This window comes from Macaca mulatta, chromosome 6 (assembly GCF_049350105.2).
Source record: "Macaca mulatta isolate MMU2019108-1 chromosome 6, T2T-MMU8v2.0, whole genome shotgun sequence".
Taxonomy (NCBI): domain Eukaryota; kingdom Metazoa; phylum Chordata; class Mammalia; order Primates; family Cercopithecidae; genus Macaca; species Macaca mulatta.
The window spans coordinates 77,387,487-77,408,441 of NC_133411.1; the positions used below are offsets into that span (position 1 = coordinate 77,387,487).

The following is a 20,955-nucleotide window of genomic DNA, read 5'->3' on the forward strand; positions in this document are numbered from 1 at the left end:
AAGAGTCCTGTAACTTCAATTATTTCCTCCTTAATGTGATGAATTGAGAAGTTAAACTGAGCTTCCTAAAAGCTTCATTTTCCTTTCTGCCTCAATGGCAGTAAAAAAAAAAAAAAAAAAAAAAAATTAAAGTGGTAAATTATAAGCAAGAGAGTATAGAAAGTAAAAAAAAATTTTTTGAGAAGAATGTTTACTTTGAAAAAATATTTCTCAAAACAACTTTCTTTGCTATTGTGAAATTTCATTAACATGACAGTATCTAAGGCAAAACCTAAATCATGTTTGTACTGTGATGGATGATACAGGCTTCCAAGGAGGGACAGAATGACGCTGGGTTGGCAGTGACAAGTTCTGTTCTATTAATACTTGTGGTAGGCAGAATATTATGTCCACATGCCAATTCCCAGAAGCTGTGAACACATGGCAAAAGGAATTTGCAGATGTGATGAGATTAAGGATTTTGAGACAGGAGAGTACTCCGGATTATCCAGGTGGGTCCAGTGTACTCATAAGAGTCCTTATAAATGAAAGCGGGAGACGAGAAGGTCAATGTCAGAGTGATATGATGTGAGAAAGACTCAGCCATTGTTGACTTTGAAGATGGGGAGGGGGCCATGAGCCAAGGAATGCAGTAGCCTCTGGAGCTAGAAAAGGCAAGGGAGTAGAGTCTCCCCACCGAATCTCCAGAAGGAACACACCCTGCCAACACCCTGGCTTTAGCCCAGTGAAATTTATTTGGGACTTTTTTTTCCACAGAGAGAGGGTCTTGCTTTATTGCTTAGGCTGCAGTGCTCCTGCATCAGCTTCTCAGGTAGCTGGGACTACAGGTGCACACTACTACACCTGGCTAATTTTTAAACATTTTTTCTGTGGAGTTGCGGTCTTTCTGTGTTGACCAGGCTGGTCTCGAGCTCCTGGCCTCAAGCAATTCTCCCACCTCAGCCTCCCAAAATGCTGGGATTATAGGCATCAGCTACCACACATAGCCTCTTTGGCACTTCTGACCTGCAGAACTGTAAAATAATAAATTTGTGTTGTTTTAAGCCATTAAATTTGTGGTATTTGGGAAATTATCTATTAGTGATAGGACCAACTTTGATACAAAGAAAAGTTCATAACCCAACAAAATGAGAACTCATACTATTACTATTTAAATCTTATTTATACCCCAGTGTTTCTTCATGTTTTTTGTTTGTTTGTTGGTTGGTTTGAGATGGAGTCTTGCTCTGTCGCCCAGGCTAGAGTGCAGTGGTGTGATCTTGGCTCAATGCAACCCCCGCCTCCCAGGTTCAAGTGATTCTCCTGCCTCAGCCTCCCAAGTAGCTGGGATTACAGGCTCCTGCCACCACGCTCAGCTAATTTTTTTGTATTTTTAGTAGAGACGGGGTTTCACCATCTTGGCCAGGCTGGTCTCAAACTCCTGACCTCGTGATCCACCCACCCCGGCCTCCCAAAGTGTTGGGATTGCAGGCGTGAGCTACCATACCTGGCCTCTGCATGTTTTTATAAAGGCATCTTAGCATCATGCTCAGTTTTCAACATTTTGCTTGCAAAACAGTATCCATTCTCTATACACAATAAGGAATTGGAAGAAAAATATAAAAATAACCCCATTCTAATTTCAAGAGGGATTTTGAAGGATGGGGATGAACCCTGAGCTACCACGTATTTTTGTAAATCTGAAACCATGTTTCTTAAATCACTCTTACGTTGTTCTAATTTGTGTTTGTTCAACTTTGTGGGGAAGTTTCAGAAGAGGAAGTTTTGCAACATTGATTACATAAGATTTAGCCAGATAACAGCTGGTGCCATGGTACAGGCATGGGCTTATCCACAGATTCCTGATCATTTTGGAGTTGTAACATTATATCACAATATGTTAAATTTTATTATTTCCATAAGGTAAGGTATAATTTCTTTTTGGTTATGATAAGTTAAGACAAACTGTTTTGACAATTTTTGAGAGTTTCATGACATCCCTAAAATAACCAGAAGCATCTCTGTTCTTCCTGGAACACTCCTTTCCCAAAGATCCACTGCTTTACTCACCAATTCCAGTGCTCAGGCCAAGGTGGGAGGACTGCTTGAGGTCAGGAGTTTGAGACCAGTCTCGGTAACACAGTGAGACCTTGTCTCTAGAATTTTTTTTTTTTTTTTTTTTTTGAGATGGAGTCTTGCTCTGTCACCAGGCTGGAGTGCAGTGCATGATCTAAGCTCACTGCAACCTCCGCCTCCCAGGTTCACACGATTCTCCTGCCTCAGCCTCCTGAGTAGCTGGGATTACAGGTGCATGCTACCATGCCTGGCTAATTTTTGTATTTTTAGCAGAGATGGGGTTTCACCATGTTGGTCAGGCTGGTCTCGAACTCCTGACCTCATGATTTGCCCACCTCAGCCACCCAAAGTGCTGGGATTACAGGCATGAGCCACGGTGCCTGGCCGAAAAAATTTCTTTTAAATTAGCCGGGTATGGTGGAACATACCTGTAGTCTCAGCTATTCAGGAGGCTGAGGCAAGTGGATTGCTTAAGCCCAGGACTTTGAGGTTGCAGTGAGCTGTGATCACCCTGCTGCACTCCACCTTGGTGACACAGTGAGACCTTCTCTTTTTATTTATTTATTTATTTTTATTTTATTTTATTTTTTGGAGACGGAGTCTCACTCTGTCGCCCAGGCTGGAATGCAGTGGCGCGATCTGGGCTCACTGCAAGCTCCACCTCCCAGGCCCACGCCATTCTCCTGCCTCAGCCTCCCGAGTAGCTGGGACCACAGGCGCCTGCCACCGCACCCGGCTAATTTTTTGTATTTTTAGTAGAGATGGGGTTTCACGGTGTTAGCCAGGATGGTCTCGATCTCCTGACCTCGTGATCCGCCCGCCTCGGCCTCCCAAAGTGCTGGGATTACAGGCGTGAGCCACCGCGCCCGGCCGACCCTCTCTTTTTAAAAAAGAAAAAGGCCAGGCGTGGCGGCTCACGCCTGTAATCCCAGCATTTTGGAAGGCCCAGGTGGGCGTATCACTTGAGGTCAGGAGTTTGAAACCAACCTGGCCAATGTGGTAAAACCCCATTTCTACTAAAAATTAAAAAATTAGCTTGGTGTGGTGGCACGTGCTTGTAGTCCCAGCTACTTGGGAGGCCGAGGCACAAGAATTGCTTGAATCCGGGAGGCGGAGGTTGCGGTGAGCCAAAATTGTACCACTGCACTCCAGCCTGGGCGGCAAGAGTGAGACTCCACCTCAAAAATAATAAATAAATAATAAATATAAATAAAAATAAAGAAAAGAAAAGAAAAAAGAAAAAAAAGTCATCTCCTTACAGAAGCCTTCCTAACCCTGGCCTGAAATACTAGCGCCCCATTTCCCATAACCACTCACTATCCCTTCACTTACCACTGCCCAATGTTACACATCTGTTGATGTGCAGGGTTTTGTTTTTTTTTCTTTTCTTTTCTTTTCTTTTAGAGACAAACTCTTTCTCTGTTGCCCAGGTTGGAGTGCAGTGGTACAATTTTGGCTCACCACAACCTCCGCCTCCTGAGTTCAAGCAATTCTTGTGCCTCGGCCTCCCGAGTAGCTGGGACTACAAGCACATGCCACCACACCCGGCTAATTCTTATATTTTTAGTAGAGATGGGATTTACCATGTTGACCAGGCTGGTCTCAAGCTCCTGACCTCAAGTGATCCACCCGCCTTGGCCTCCCAAAGTGCTGGGATTACAGGCGTGAGCCACTGCGCCTGGCCCACAGGTTTATTTTCTATCTCCTCTATTAGAATGTGAAATCCATGACATTAGGGCCTTTGTCTATTTTGTTTACTGATATTATTCTCAGAAATTAGACCTGTGCCTGACACCTAATGATGCCCAATAAATACTTATTGACTACAAAAAAAAGTACATCACAAAAAAAAGCAAGGTTGGTAATCATTTACAGATATCATTAACAAATATATTAGATGTATAAAACTACTGTACTTCAAAGTTGTACAATATTTAGAAATATAAACATCAACTACTTTTGTACTACCACCAATACGAAGAGATGAATAAAGATAAATTTCTAAAGACTGGGTGCGGTGGCTCGCGCCTGTAATCCCAGCACTTTGGGAGGCCAAGGCGGGCAAATCGCTTGAGGTCAGGAGTTTGAGACCAGCCTGGCCAAGATGGTGAAACCTTGCCTCTACTAAAAACAAAAATTAGCCAGGTGTAGTGGTGCGTGCCTGTAATCCCAGCTACTCCAGTGGCTGAGGCAGGAGAATTGTTTGAACCCAGGGGGCAGAGGTTGCAGTGAGCCGAGATCGTGTGCCACTGCACTCCAGCCTGGGTGACAGAGCAAGACTCCGTCTAGAAAAAAAAAAAAGAAAAAAATCTAAAATCCAATATGGTTATTTATTTTAGATTTTGGAAGGGCTATACCTTTGATATTATTCACAGGAGAAAGAAAGGAGAGGAAATTCAGCATTCTTACCAGTGCTACTTTGTCGTCTGTAATTGGACATTCTGGACACTTGAGGGAATGTATCTTGCAGGCTCTTATGCTTGGAATACTGATAACTCGCTTCACTTCTTTCTTCTCCCTTTCTTGGAAATGGAGGAGGGCTAAAGTTCCTTCCATCTGATCTTTTTCTAGACCTATGTGAAACTTCTACTTCATAAATCCCACCAGGTTTCCTTCCGAGGCCATACCCTAAATCACCTTCTGTCATGTCATCCTCTTCTGTTTCCCAGAGCTGCACGTCTGACTCACTTGATGACCTCGCCACCTTGCTCATGAGCCAAATGCCGTCTTTATCATAAGAAAAAAACGGGTTGTCTGTAGTTAAGAAGAAGAGTAGTTAGGAAACCGTCAGTAGATCCAGCAATCCCACTTCTGGGTATTTACCCAAAACTGATTTGAAATCAGTATGTCAAAGAGACGTCCGCATTCCCATGTTCACTGTAGCACTGTTTACAATAGCCAAAATATGGAACCAACCTAAGTGTCCATCAAAGAGGAATAGGTGAAGAAAATAGGTGTGGGGTGTGTGTGTGTGTGTGTGTGTGTGTGTGTGTATACAATGGAATACTAGTCAGCTTTGACAAAGAAGGAAATCCAGTCATTTGGGACACCATGGATGGAACTGGAAAACATTATGCAAGGTGTAACATGCCAGGCACAGAAAGACAAATACCACATGTTCTCCCTTATGTATAAAATAAAAAACAATCAGCCAGGCGCGGTGGCTCACGCCTGTAATCCCAGCACTTTGGGAGGCCAAGGTGGGCGGATCCTGAGGGCAGAAGATCGAGACCATCATGGCTAACATGGTGAAACCCCGCCTCTACTAATATACAAAAAAATTAGCCGGGCATGGTGGCGGGTGCCTTTAGTCCCAGGTACTCAGGAGGCTGAGGCAGAAGAATGGCGTGAACCCAGGGGGCGGAGCTGGCAGTGAGCCAAGATTGCACCACTGCACTCCAGTCTGGGCGAGAGCGACACTCCATCTCAAAATAATAATAATAATAATAAAATAAAATAAAAAACAAACTCAAAGGAGAAGAAAAATGGTGGTTACCAGAGGCTGGGGGATGGGAGGAATGGGGAGATGATGGTCAAAGGGCACAAAGTCCTAGTTAGACAGAAAGAATAAGGTTTTTTCCTTTGCAATACATTTCACAGCACGGTGAATATAACAAAAATGTATTGTACATTTCAAAATTGCTCATAGAATAAATTTCAAATATTCTCACCACAAAAATGATTAAGTATTTGAGATGACGGATATGTTAATCAACTTGATTTAATTATTCCACATTGATTCATAATCATAACATCACTTTGTACCCCATAAATATAGACAGCTATAATCTGTCAATTTACAATTAAAAAAACAAAAAACCTAACAAAATGAAAAAAAACCATCAGTAAAGTCATGTGTCACTTAATGATGGGAATACATTCTGAGAAATGTGTTGTTAGGCAATTTTGTCATTGTGTGAACATCATAGAGCATACATATACAAACCTAGATAGTACAGCCTACTATACCCCTGGGCTACATGGCTTAGCCTATAGTTCCTAGTCTACAAATATGTATAGCATGTTATAGCACTGAATAGGAAATGTTATATAGCATGTTATAGCACTGTAGGAAATCGTTACACATGGGTCAATATTTGTGTATGTAAACATACCTAAACATAGAAAAGGAACAGTAAAAATACAATAGTATCTTATGGGACTACCACTCTCTATGTGGTCTGTCACTGACTGAAACATAATTTGGTGCATAACTGTATAATAAAGCTGAATTTTTCAGGGAAAAAAGTTTCTTCCTGTATTATACAGGCATGAATATCCCAGGAATGCACTCGTACATAAATGACCTTGCAATCTAATTATAAATATTTAATATTTCAGAACTCTTTTCTTTTTTAGACGGAGCTTCGCTCTTGTTGCCCAGGCTGGAGTGCAGCGGTGCAATCTTGACTCACCACAACCTCCGCCTCCCGGGTTCAAGCGATTATCCTGCCTCAACCTCCCAAGTATCTCGAATTACAGCCATGCGCCACCATGCCCGGCTAATTTTCTATTTTTTTTTTAGTAGAGATGGGGTTTCTTCATGTTGGTCAGGCTGGTCTTGAACTCCTGACCTCAGGTGATCCACCTGCCTCGGCCTCCCAAAGTGCTGGGATTACAGGCACTCCACCGCGCCCAGCCAGGTTTTGTTTTTTCATTTGTTTGTTTGAGAGACGGGGTCTAGCCATGTTGCCCAGGCTGGTCTCCAACTCGTGGGCTCAAGTGATTCTCCCAACTCGGCCTCCGGAGTAGCTGGGATGACAGGAGTGAGGTACCACGTGGGGGTGGGGAGCAGATATACTCCATACTCAATAAATACTTGTTTAGTAACCGAATAAAGGAAGAGAGGAATAAAGAAACAAACTGAAATACAATCATCCCAAGGAATCCAAGGGGAACTGGTTCCAGGACCCCTGTGTATTTCCTTGGATCTTCAAATTCTTAGCCAGGCATGGTGGCTCACACTTGTAATATCAAGGCTTTGGGAGGCTGAGGCTAGAGGATTGCTTGAGCTGAGGACTTTGAGACCAGCCTGGGCAACACAGTGAGAACCTGTCTCTACAAAAAAAAAAACAACTTTTTTTTTTTTTTTTTTTTTTTTTTTTTTGAGACAGAGTCTTGCTCTGTCACCCAGGCTGGAGTGCTGTGGTGCAATCTCGGCTCACTGCAACCTCCACCTCCTGGATTCAAGCAATTCTCCTGGCTCAACCTCCTGAGTAGCTGGGATTACAGGCGCGTGCCACCACACCCAGTTAATTTTTGTATTTTTAGTAGAGAGGGGGTTTCACCATGTTAGTCAGGCTGGTCTCAAACTCCTGACATCATGATACACCTGCCTCGGCCTCCCAAAGTGCTGGGATTACAGGCGTGAGCCACAGCACCCGGCCCAAAATTTTTTTTAAAAATTAGCTGGTGGCACATGCCTACTCAGGAGGCTGAGGTGGGAGAATTGCTTGGGTCTGGGAGGTGAAGGCTGCAGTGAGCCATAAGTGTGCCTCTACACTCCAGCTTGAGCTACAGAGCAACACTGTACTGCAAAAAACTTTTTGTTAATTTGTTAATAAAAATGTATCATATTTACATATTATCTAGGCACATCCTCCTGGGTACTTTATATATATTTTCAATTGTCTCTAAATTACTTATAATATCTAATACAATGCCTATACATCACTTCATTCCCGTGGATTTAACCTCGTATTCTGAGTGCTGCAAATTCATCTTTGTTTTTGGAGCACTGTGGATTTTTTTTTTCCAAATATTTTCAATCCTGGTTGCTTGAATCAACCAATGTGGAACCCACGGAGCTCCTATCCTACCTCGGGCCACCCAGACCAGGTTTGGTTAGACTGTACTTGCTTTTAGGGCAGAAAAACAAAACTGGCGCGCTAGCAGAACTCCACAGCAGACACAGAGGACTTATGCCTGCTTTCTTCCCTGCAGAAAACTTCTCCTGGCAAAAATGCCTACAGATCAACTAGTATCACTCAACCCTCCCCACATGGAGACCACCCCAGTCACCCACCTGGTGACAGTGAAGCAGTTGGGAGAAGCAGAAATGCTCAACCTTGTGCCTCCAGTACAGAGTGCAGTTATGAGGGACTTTCACCACCAGGCATTTCAAAACAGCTGCTTTGCTATAGCTATTTAGAAATATTTCATCCTTCTCTCAAGGCTCATTAAAAAAAAAGTGGGGTGTGGGGGTATAAATACATCTAACATTTTTCTCTAAATATCCTGCTGTTTAAGTAGCTGCTTGCCAAAACTTCCAAAGACATTTAATCTCAGTCTTGCATTTGTTGTGGAGATCTCTATTCTTCCACTATTAAAACCTTATATAGATACCAAACAAATCTGACCATGTATTAAGGAATTTCAGTCATTTTTAGGGTCAAAATGCCATACATTTTCAATGTTAAAAACAAAGACCCTTAAAATATTTGAACAGATATGTCATAAAAGAAGATATACGGATGGAAAGATGCTCAGCATCATTAGTCATCGGGCAATTATAACTTAAACCACAGTGAGATCCTACCTCACAGCACTGACAATTCCAAGTGCTGCTGAGGATGTGGAGTAACTGAAACTCTCATACATTGGTGATGTGAGTAAAACATGGTACAACCACTGTGGAAAACAATTTGACAGCTTCTTATAAACATGTGACCTGGCAACTGCATTCTTCAGGATTTACTCAAGAGAAATAGAACCCTATATCCATACTAAGATGTGTGCAGGAATATTCATACATCACTCAATTTGTCAAAAACTGGAAATAACTCAAGTGTCCATCTGCAGTAAAACAAAGAAACTGTGGTCTGTCCATACAACAGAATATATTTGTCAGTAAAGAACAATGGGCCAGGCGCGGTGGCTCAAGCCTGTAATCCCAGCACTTTGGGAGGCCGAGACGGGCGGATCATGAGGTCAGGAGATCGAGGCCATCCTGGCTAACACGGTGAAACCCCGTCTCTACTAAAAAATACAAAAAACTAGCCGGGTGAGGTGGCGGCGCCTGTAGTCCCAGCTACTCGGGAGGCTGAGGCAGGAGAATGGCGGGAACCTGGGAGGCGGAGCTTGCAGTGAGCTGAGATCCGGCCACTGCACTCCAGCCTGGGTGACAGAGCGAGACTCCGTCTCAAAAAAAAAAAAAAGAACAATGCATTTCCGATATATGCAATGACTTTCCCAGACATTATGCTAACAAAAAAAGCACATACTAGGCCAGATGTGGTGGCTCCCACCTGTAATCCCAGCATTTCAGGAGGCTGAGGTAAGGATCACTTGAGGCCAGGAGTTGGAAACCAGCCTGGGCAACATAGCGAGATCCCCATCACTATTTAAAACAATAAATAAATAAACAACAGCACATACTGTATGAAATACTGGCAAAACTAACGTACAATGATGGTAAACAAATTAATGGTTGCTTGGCATGGGAGAAATGACCACAAAGGGCATGAGGGAAGTTTTCTGAGGTAATGGAAAACTTCTATATCTTCACTAGAGTGGCCACTTATTAAAACTCATTAGGCTGGGTGTGGTGGTTCACGCCTGCAATCTCAGCAGTTTGGGAGGCCAAGGCGGGCAGATCACCTGAGGTCAGGAGTTCAAGACCTGCTGGTCAACATGGTGAAACCCCATCTCTACTAAAAAATACAAAAAATTAGCCAGGTGTGGTGGTGCACGCCTGTAGTCCCAGCTATTTGGGAGGCTGAGGCAGGCGAATGGCTTGAACCCAGCAAGCGGGGTTGCAGTGAGTCAAGATTATACCACTGCACTCCAGCCTAGGCAACAGAGTGAGACCCTGCCTCAAAAAAAAAAAAAAAAAAAAAAAAGATGTAATAATACCTAGTACTTGTTGCCTGCTTTCCATGTGCTGGACAGTTTTAAGTGCCTTAGATTATTACATTTATTCTTTACAAACACTCTGCAAGACGATACCATTATTAAGTATGAAAACTAAACTGAAGCAGACAGAGACTAACACAGCCAACCAGAAGTGGAGATGGATTTTTTTTTAAGAGACAGGGTCTCAGGCTGGGCACGGTGGCTCACGTCTGTAATTCCAGCACTTTTGGAAGGTCGAGGTGGGTGGATCACAAGGTTAAGAGTTCAAGACCAGCCTGACCAATGTAGTGAAACATCGTCTCTACTAAAAAGACAAAAATTAGTCAGGTGTGGTGGTGGGTGCCTGTAATCCCAGCTACTCAGGAGGCTGAGGCAGGAGAATCACTTGAAACCAGAAGGCGGAGGTTGCGGTAAGCCAAGATTGTGCCACTGCAATCCAACCTGGGTGAAAAAGCAAAACTCTGTCTCAAAAAAAAAAAAAAAAAAAAAAAAAAAGGGACAGCATCTCACTCTGTTGCTTGTTGCTTAGGCTGAAGTGCAGTAATGCATCCACAGCTCACTGTAGCCTCGACCTCTTAGGCTCAAGTGATTCTCCCACCTCAGTCTCCAAAGTAGCTGGGACAACAGATGTGTACCACCTTGCCAGGCTAATTTTTAATTCTTTTTGTAGAAACAGGGTCTCGGGCCAGCCGGTCTTGAACTTCTGACCTCAAGGGATCCTTCCACCTCAGCCTCCCTAAGTCCTGGGATTACAGGCATGAGCTACCACCCCTGGCCCAGAGACAGATTTTTAATCCAGATGTCTGATGTCAGAGCCAACACTTTTAGCCACTGTTTTCTATTACTTGGAGAATTTCAACGAAATTAACACCAGAGTATACCAAGTTTTTATTATTTATGACTTCAAATAGAACTTAAAGTAAAAGTCTAAAATACCTAGTTTGAGCAACATCTAACAGACATTCTGGAGCCATTTTTTTCAAGATTTTTATAAAATCATCTTGGTTCTTTTACAAGATTATTTCCTTAAAAAGGAGATTTATCTATTTTGTCAAGGTAGATAAGAAGATGTTTATTGAATCAAAGAATTATCCCTTGGGAGGCTGTGTTTTACCTCTAGTGCAGTAGACTCCTGCTTATTAAGGGCAACCTCTGGCCTGTGTTAAGAAGGGTGTGGTTCAGGATTAGGCAGGCAGCAGAGAAGAAAATGAAATTGGTTAACACAAGGGGAAAAAGCTGTAAAAGGAAAGAGTAAGCAATTGTAGAGTTAGCTAAGAACATTTTTCAATCCACCACATAAGCTCAGGCATCATGGGTACATCTTCCTGCTATTCAGAGTTAAACATAATGAGGTTTTGTTGTTGTTGTTGTTGTTTTGTTTGTTTTTTATCCCTGCCCACTGTTTCTTAAACTTAACTTCAGGCTGGGAATGGTGGCTTATGCCTGTAATCCCTGCACTTTGTGAGGCCAAAGCAGGAGGACTGCTTGAGCCTAGTAGTTCAGACCAGCCTGGGCAACACAGTGAGACCTCATCTCTACAAAAAAAGGAAAAAAAAAGAAAATTGCTAGGCATGGTGGTGCACACCTGTAGTCCCAAGCTACACTGGAGCCTGAGGTGGGAAGTCAAGCCTGCAGTGAGCTGTGATCATGCCACTGCACTCTAGTCTGGTCAACAGAGCAAGACCCTATATCTAAAAACAAATAAAATAAAATGTAACTTCAGGGACTGCTGACTGTATATTCTCCCACTTTTTTTTTTTCTTTTCCTTTTTCTTTTTTAGATGGAGTCTTGCTCTGTCGCCCAGGCTGGAGTGCAGTGGTGCCATCTCGGCTCAATGCAAGCTCCGCCTCCCGGGTTCACGCCATTCTCCTGCCTCAGCCTCCTGAGTAGCTGGGACTACAGGTGCCTGCCACCACGCCCGGCTAATTTTTTGTATTTTTAGTAGAGATGGGGTTTCACCGTGTTAGCCAGGATGGTCTCGATCTCCTGACCTCGTGATCTGCCCGCCTTGGTCTCCCAAAGTGCTGGGATTACAGGTGTGAGCCACTGCGCCTGGCCTATTCTCCCACTGTTTATATGCTAATAGTAAGATAACATGAAATACCATACAAATTAAACTTCACTTTTGAAACACATTACTTCCACAAAAGTGAAAATATTTGAAGTTACTATTCAACCAGTTTAATGTATTCGGGGTTGATGACCAGGGAAGCAGCAGGATGTATTAATAGAGAAGAGGTCTGGGTTCAAATCTCACTTCACCACTTGCCGTTTTTTGATCTTGGGTAAGTCATTTAACTTCTTAGAGCCTGTTTTATTTCTTAACGGGGTTTAAGCATAACTACCTTATGGGGACACTTTTGGGTACCACTGATACATTTGAAATCAACTATGGTAGCCAGATCAATGTTTATTGAATTTGAATATTATTTTCTTCAACTGTCAATTTAGGGGACTAGATTTTTGGTTCTTCAGAGCTCTAAAATTGTTTCTGTATCAGTATTTTTCTTTTTTTTTTTTTTTTTTTTTTTTTTTTGAGACGGAGTCTCGCTCTGTCGCCCAGGCTGGAGTGCAGTGGCCGGATCTCAGCTCACTGCAAGCTCCGCCTCCCGGGTTCGGGCCATTCTCCTGTCTCAGCCTCCTGAGTAGCTGGGACTACAGGCGCCCGCTACCTCGCCTGGCTAGTTTTTTGTATTTTTTGGTAGAGACGGGGTTTCACCGTGTTAGCCAGGATGGTCTCGATCTCCTGACCTAGTGATCCGCCCGTCTCGGCCTCCCAAAGTGCTGGGATTACAGGCTTGAGCCACCGCGCCCGGCCTGTATCAGTATTTTTCAAAGTGTGCTCCATGACACATGTTCTCCAGACTATTAGGTTTTGCTAGGAATAAAAGGGTCCTTTTGGTTTTATTGAGGGCTTTTTTTTTTTGAGATGGAGTCTCACTGTATCACCCAGGCTGGAGTGCAATGGTGCAATCTCAGTTCACTGCAACCTCTGCCTCCCAGGTTGTAGCAATTCTCATGCCTCAGCCTCCCAGGTCACGGGGGATTATAGGCACCTACCACCATGTTCAGCTAATTTTTGTATTTTAGTAGAGACACAGTTTCACCACGTTAGCCAGGTTAGTCTTGAACTCGTGACCTCAGGCAATCCACTCACCTCTGCCTGCCAAAGTGCTGGGATTACAGGTGTGAGCCACCACGCCCAGACTTTTTTTGTTTTAATTTTTTAAATTAAAATGAGTCTGTATTTATGCCTGTTTTATGTTCAATCCATTCAGCGATTTACTCTATCATTTAATTTCTAATTGGACAAAATTAGAAAGTAATAAAATATGTTGAACAATAAAGAAATAGTTAAATCTTGGTTTAACAACTTTATAAAATACTATGTAATTAAACAAAATTAACTAAATAAGTATTAGAGTTATAGTATATTTAACATAGTTTAAGAATAATCTCCAGCCTGGGCCACAAGAGTGAAACTCCATCTCAAAAAATAAAAATAAAAAAATAAAATAAGAATAAAAATACTATGTAGTATAGACTACGCAGCAACATGATAAATGCTCACATATACAAGTGTAAAACATAAAAAGCAGAATTCAAAGTTGTCTGTACTAGGGACAAAGATTAGAAGAAAAACAAAAGATGAAAATAAATTAGTAGGATTAGAGTGTTTTTCCATATAACATTTTTACAATATTGTATTTCTTTAACAGTACCACGAAATCTAAGAATATCTACAGCTGATTCTGTACTGTACGGTAATCTTGAATAGATAAACACGGAGATTCCTTCATACTTTATACCTTTGACTTTTTTTTTTTTGAGAGGGAGTCTCACTCTGTCGCCCAGGCTGGAGTGCAGTGGCGCCATCTTGGCTCACTGCCAGCTCCGCCTCCCGGGTTCACGCCATTCTCCTGCCTTAGCCTCCCGAATAGCTGGGACTACAGGTGCCCGCCACCTCGCCCAGCTAATTTTTTGTATTTTTTAGCAGAGATGGGGTTTCACCGTGTTAGCCAGGATGGTCTTGATCTGACCTCACGATCCGTCCACCTCGGCCTCCCAAAGTGCTGGGATTACAGATGTGAGCCACCGTGCCCGGCCTACCTTTGACTTTTAAAAGACAACTTGAACCAATATATGCTGTCTAAAATAGACGCGTCAGCTTTTAGGATTAAAGTCTTTATTTTTATATGGACAGAGTCTCAGTCTGATGACCAGGCTAGAGTGCAGTGGCACAATCACAGCTCACTGCAGCCTCAACCCCTGGGCTCAAGTGATCCTCCCATCTCAGCCTCCCAAGTAGCTGGGATTATAGGCCTGTGCCACCACACCTGACTAATTTTTTTGTTCTTGCAGAGGCTAATTTTTGTATGTTTTGTAGAGACGAGGTCTCCTTATATTGCCCAGGCTGGTCTCGAACTCCTGGGCTCAAGTAATCCTTCTGCCTCAGCCTCCCAAAGTGCTGAGATTACAGGTGTGAGCCCCAATGCCCAGCCAGGATTAACGTCTTTTTTTTTTTTTTTTTGAGACTCAGTTTTGCTCTTATCACCCAGGATGGAGTGCAATGGCGTGATCACGGCTCACTGCAACCTCTGCCTCCTGGGTTCAAGCGATTCTCCCGCCTCAGCCTCCCGAGTAGCTGGGATTACAGGTACCTACCACCACACCCAGCTAATTTTCGTATTTTTAGTACAGATGGGATTTCACCATGTTGGCCAGGCTGGTCTCAAATTCCTGACCTCAGATGATCCACCTGCCTCGGCCTCCCAAAGTGCTGGGATTACAGGCGTGAGTCACCGAGCCCAGCTCAGATGTATTTTTTTCTATTCCAGTCCAGGCATACATGACTTGCCCCAAATACAATGGTAGTTAGCAGCACAGCCGGGACTAGAAACAGTATTTCTGGCTCTTTGTCCAGTCCTCTGACCACTTGGGAAAGGCTGTAGGATGAATAGATTACAGTCTGTTAACAGTCATCTCACTTTTCCACTAAAACAACTCTTTAAAAGATGACCAGTGACTTCCTCATAGATAAATCCAAGATCAAGTCTCATTCTTCAGCCTCCTCCACCTTTGCAGGAGCTATGACACTACTGACTCACTAAGTCCAGGTCCACCTGACTCCTGAAGCCCCAAGAAATAGAGATCTGATCCTCTTCCTTCCCTGACTGCCTCATATCTGTCCCCTCAGGCTCTTTTTCTTTCTTGTGTCCCTTTTGTAAATGAGCTTCCTTCTTTTGTAAAAGAGCTTCCTCTCTTACTACTGTTAAATACACATCTCCAACTGGATATCCCGCCAGCAATCTAAGAACATCTTGTTCAAAAACAAATTCATGGCCGGGCACCGTGGCTCACGCCTATAATCCCAGCACATTGGAGGCCGAGGCGGGCGGATCATGAGGTCAGGAGTTCGAGACCAGCCTGGCCAACATAGTGAAACCCCGTCTCTACTAAAAATACAAAAATTAGCCAGGCACGGTGGTGCGTACCTGTAGTCCCAGCTACTCGGGAGGCTGAGGCAGGAGAATCGCTTGAACCAAGAAGGCAGAGGTTGCAATGAGCCAAGATCACACCACTGCACTCCGGCCTGGGCGACAGAGCAAGACTCCATCTAAAAACAAAATTCACTATCCTCTCAGCCCCCAATCCAGGTCTCCCTCTGAGTCCTCTATTTCTGCAAATGCCTCAACCATGCTCCAAAACACTCAGGAGCAAAACTTTGGAATTGTTTTTCCTCTTTGTTCTTCACATGCCTTCAGTTGCTAGGTCTTCTACACCCACAAAAACCTCCCCAAACCATGTCATTCTTCGCACATTAATTTCACTGCCCTGGTGGAACTTGTCTTTAATTCCCCAAGGCTAGCCTGATAATTCCCTAATTGGTCTACTTCAAGCCAACCTACATACTGCTGCCAAGTCAATAATATCCAAGCACAAACCGAATGACATCTCTCTCTTGTTGTAAAACGTTCCATGGCTCCCATGGCACGTATAATTAGAGTCAATGTCACCCTGTTTTCCTTTTTTAAAAAAATTTAGGCTGGGCACAGTGGCTCACGCCTGTCATTCGAGCACTTTGGGAGGCTGAGGAGGGCAGATCACCTGAGGTCAGGAGTTCGTGACCAGCCTGGCCAACATGGTAAAACCTCATCTCTACTAAAAATACAAAAATTAGCCAGGTATGGCGGCGGGTGCCTTTAATCCCAGCTACTTGGAAGGCTGAGGCAGGAGAATCGCTTGAACCTGGGAGGTTGAGGTTCAACGGTGACATTGGTGCTGAGATAGCACCATTGTCTGTCGCCCACACTGGAGTTCAATGGTGCAATCTCGGCTCGCTGCAACCTCCACCTCCCGGGTTCAAGCGATTCTCCCACCTCAGCCTCCTCAGTAGCTGAGATAACAGGCGCCCACCACCACGCCCGGCTAAATTTTGTATTTTTGTAGACACAGGTTTTCACCATGTTGGCCAGGCTGATTTTCAACTCCAGACCTCAGGAGATCTGCTGACTGGTCTCCCAAAGTGCTGGGATTACAGGCGTGAGCCACTGTGTCCAGTTGAAACTCCGTTTCAAAAACATAAAAATGAAAATAATGTATCCAACTGAAGTGTCACCCTGCGTTCTACAACAAAGCTCCAGTTTCATCTGGCAGTACTCCCTGGATGTACCCTGTGCCTCCACATAAGAGGAACTGCACTTGCTCCCAGGGCTCCTCCCTCAGCTCAGCTTGGTCACCTGCAAGCCTCTGTTGGTGCCATTCTTCACCCCAGAAATGCTGCCTCCTCTCAGACCCACCTCAGTTCAGGACAGCACTCCCTCCAGTAGCCTTCCTGACTCCTTTGGACCAGATGTGATTTCTTCCACATCTGAGTCGTCCCAGTTCTGGGAGGTTTTACTGAATCTTTTTAATAGTGCTTACTTCCTACCTGACCTAGACTGACTGTATATTCTCTTGTGCAGAGACTTTTTGTGTCTCGTTTGCTTATGCACAACAGGTGTTCCAAAGATATCTTATAGAATCGAAAGAGAAAACCGATTCCTGCCCAGAAACCTTTGGACAGAAGAATCTACACTCAGTAGCCTGACAACTCTGCCTTAGCAAACAAGTTGGTCAAACATGCCTAACTCCCTGACAAAGAGGAACTAACTTGAGCCCTCCCTGGTGAACAATGGCCTGCTGCACTTTGCTTTAGGATTTTGTTTCTTAACTTTTCATTTCAGAATAATTTTAGATGTACAGTAAGTTGCAAAGATAGTACTAAGAATTCCTGTACACCTTTTATCCAAATTCCTCTAATGTTAACATTTGTGTACAATTTGTCAAAATTAAGAAATTAACATGGGTACATGCTATTAACTAAACCACAGCCTTTATTATTTTTTCCACTAATGTTCTTTTTCTAAGTTGCAGGATCCAAACCAGGATACTGACGCTACAGTTTTATAAGGCTCAAAATTAACAGAAAAGAAAAAAAATAAAGGAGGTCGGGAGGGAGAGAGAGAGAGAAATAGGGTCTCTGAAATCTATTTCTTATTTTTTTCTTATCAGACGAGGCCACTAAATTGGCATTCGGGGAAAAGGAGCCAGTTGGGGCAGTTTGTCCACAACCTGCAGCGTTTCCACGAATATGCGCATCCCGCCCCCGCCCTGGATCCTCCCCACTGCCGGTTCCCACCTGCCAGGTCTGACCCCGGGTACCCTCTCAAAGTCCGTGGCGAGGACCGGAGCCCGACTCCGGCTCAGCGAGCAGCGCCCTCCTACCGCCCCGGCGCCCCCGTCTGCTAGCTCACCTGGCAAGGAGCCTCCTCTCTGTGCGCGCGCGCCGCTGCCGCCGCGCGCCCTCCGGGCCACGTGACCGCGTGGGCGCAGTCCCAGACAGGAAACGCCAGTGAGGTCGCCCCGGGCCATCGAGGCAGCTCGCGCTACTTTTTCTTGACCTCACTCGGTTCCTGTGTGCAACCTGATGTTAGCTCTGTCCACCCTCAGCTCCAAAGTCAACTATGGGTAACCAATATACAAACGATGACATGAGATTTAGAAAAACAAGACGGGGCGTGTGTCAATACATGTAAAATTTGATGGTTCAAACATTGAGGCTCATACTGGCGCCGTGGTTCACACCTGTAATCCCAGCTTTTGGGAGGCCAAGGCAGGAGGATCGCTTGAGGCCAGGAATTCGAGACCAGCATGGCCAACATGATGACACCCCACTCTACCAAAAATTTAAAAAGTAAGGCAGGGCGCGGTGGCTCGCGCCTGTAATCCCAGCACTTTAGGAGGCCGAGGCGGGCGGTTCACGAGATCAGGAGATCGAGACCATCCTGGCTAACACAGTGAAACCCCATCTCTACTGAAAATACAAAAAATTAGCTGGGCATGGTGGAGGGCGCCTATAGTCCCAGCTACTCGGGAAGCTGAGGCAGGAGAATGGCGTGAACCCGGGAGGCGGAGCTTGCCGTGAGTCGAGATCTCGCCACTGCACTCCAGCCTGGGCAACAGAGCAGTCTCCATCTCAAAAAAAAAAAAAAAAAAAAATTAAAAAGTAGCGGATGTGGTGCGTGCCTGTACTCCCAGCTACTGGGGAGGCCGGGAGGCCGTCAGGTGGGAGGATCCCGTGAGCCTGGGAGATCGAAGCTACAGTAACCACTGCACTCCAGCCTGGGCGACGGAGCGGAGACCGTCTCAAAAAAAAAAAAAAAAAAAAAAAAAAAAAAAAAAAAAATATTAAGTCTCTAGGAATCCTGTCAGAGAAAGGTAGATCGGGCCGGGCGCGGTGGCTCACGCCTGTTAACCCAGCACTTTGGGAGGCCGAGGTGGGTGAATCACCTGAGGTCAGGAGTTTGAGACCAGCCTGGCCAACATGGTGAAACCCATCTCCACTAAAAATGCAAAAATTAGCCGGCCGTGATGGCAGGTGCCTGTATTCCCAGCTGCTCGGGTGGCTGAGGCAGGAGAATCGCTTGAACCCGGGAAGTGGAGTTCCCCGTGAGCCGAGATCGCGCCACGGCACTCCAGCCTGGGTGACAGAGTGAGACTTTGTCTTAAAAAAAAAAAAAAAAAAAAGAGGTGGGGGGGGAGAGAAAGGTGGATCTAAGCTGAGGTTCAGAGGTAGAGCCTGTCATTGAAAAACAGACTTTGGGGGGCGGGCGGTGTCCACTGCAAAGATGCGGCTGTCTGGCTCCCTCTGGAAGTGGGAGCCCGAAGGAGCCACCATGGAGCCATTGAGCCTGTGGATGGTGGCCTCCGTAGCCAGCAGGCCATGCTGGAGTATCTGCCAACCTGATGAAGACAAAGATGTCCCACAAGTTCTGGACAGACGTGGTCGCAAATCAATGAAGAAAGAAAAGGAGTTTTTGTTTTGTTTTGTTTGAGACAGTTTTGCTCTTGTTGCCCAGGCTACAGTGCAATGGCAGGATCTCAGCTCACTGCAACCTCTGCCTCCCGGGTTCAAGTGATTCTCCTGCCTCACCACGCTCAGTTAAGTTTGTATTTTTAGTAGAAAGGGGGTTTCTCCATGTTGGTCAGGCTGGTCTCAAACTCCTGACCTCAGATGATTCACCCGCCTTGGCCTCCCAAAATGCTGGGATTACAGGCATGAGCCACTGTGCCCAACCAAAGGTGTCTTAAGCTTAGAAAAATGATAAAAGACATAAAAGCTGCCTAGGAGTGAGACTACTGGGTCATATGAGGCTCCTTCAGGGTGAGCAAAGGCCTGGAAATCAGCATGCAGATAAGGAAAGAAAGAGACCGTCAGTTCACGCAGTTGTCAGCTGGCTGGGGGCTGCGGAGAGTCACTTGTGGAGGCACCTGGTCTTTGTTCCCCAAGTCCCAGACAAGCCAGTATCTCACCTTCAGAACTAAGATGCTTGGGAAACCAAGACCAGGAACTGTGTAATGCAAACAGCATTACCCTAGAGAAGAGGTGGCAGGAGATGACCTACAAAAAAATGGAGCAATAGCCTAGAGCAAGAAACACAGAACAAAAGAGAACTGAGATGTTACACCACCTCCTGGAAGGTCACTGGGACAAGCACATATTCAGGGGCCTCCTAACAGACTAGACTTCCAGCATCCTCAGATGGGGCTAGACACTTTTTACATAGACATTCAAGACTAGAGAAGTCAGGGACATCTAATTTATACCAAGAAATACATACACACGGACATATGCCTGTGGAGCAGAATTCTGGAAAAGCTCACAGCCCAGAATATAATGTAGACACCCCCAGCCACAGCACCTTCCAATCCTGAGAACAGTGCTGATTCTCCATCTGAGCACCCATTCTCCTGCAACATCAGGGGAGAGGAGTTCGCCTAAGGATCAGACCAGTGCTTCCAAACCCAGCTCCCCACCTCTGCCTGTTGATGGCACTTGTGGGTGAAGGGGAGATGGTATGAAAAGACTCACAAGAGGAGTCACCTGAACAGGGTGGGGCTTGGTGGAAACTGACATTTGTTCCAGTTGGAAGCAAATGTGGAATTTGGCATCTTGCCCTAGCATCAGACACATGAAACTCTCCAGTGTCAGGACTTTTGACAGTGACTTCAAAGCAAAGCTGGGAGACCTATGTGGCCCAGGCTCTACACAGGCAGGAGCTCAACTTCGCTCACAGCAGGATTCCTAGTGCCAAGAATACCATGGGTGCATAGCAGGTGATCAAAATATTTGTACATGGCTGAATCAGTAAGAGGTAAAAGGAGTTGAGGCCAGGCACGGTGGCTCATGACTGTAATCCCAGCACTTTGGGAGGCCGAGGCGGGCATCACCAGGTCAGGAGATGGAGACAATCCTGGCTAACACGGTGAAACCCCGTCTCTACTAAAAACACATAACATTAGTCGGGCATGGTGGCATGTGCCTGTAATCCCAGCTACTTGGGAGGCTGAGGCAAGAGAATCGCTGGAACTTGCATGACGGAGGTTGCAGTGAGCTGAGATCGCACCACTGCACTCCAGCCTGGGCAACAGTGGGAGACTCCGTCTCAAAAAAAAAAAAAAGTACAAAAAGAGAGAGGACTTGATCCTCGCTGCAAACTAAG

General features: G+C 45.0%; 1 protein-coding gene across 11 annotated transcripts in view; it reads right to left on the reverse strand.

Moving 5' to 3' along the window:
* Positions 1–17,754, reverse strand: part of CCDC125 (coiled-coil domain containing 125) — a 53,860-nt gene extending 36,106 nt beyond the window's left edge. For 3 of the 11 annotated variants that reach the window (XM_078004830.1, XM_078004826.1, XM_028849483.2), the window contains exons 1-2: positions 17,707–17,754; positions 4,465–4,809 (exon numbers count right to left, since the gene is read on the reverse strand). In XM_078004830.1, the coding sequence (XP_077860956.1) occupies positions 4,465–4,768 (304 nt within the window). In that variant the 5' untranslated portion in view covers positions 4,769–4,809; positions 17,707–17,754. Of the gene's footprint in view, positions 1–4,464; positions 4,810–17,591 lie in introns of all 11 variants that reach the window. The other 8 variants (XM_015140177.3, XM_078004829.1, XM_015140176.3 and 5 more) reach the window with 6 other exon arrangements.
* Positions 17,755–20,955: the final 3,201 nt, after the last annotated feature.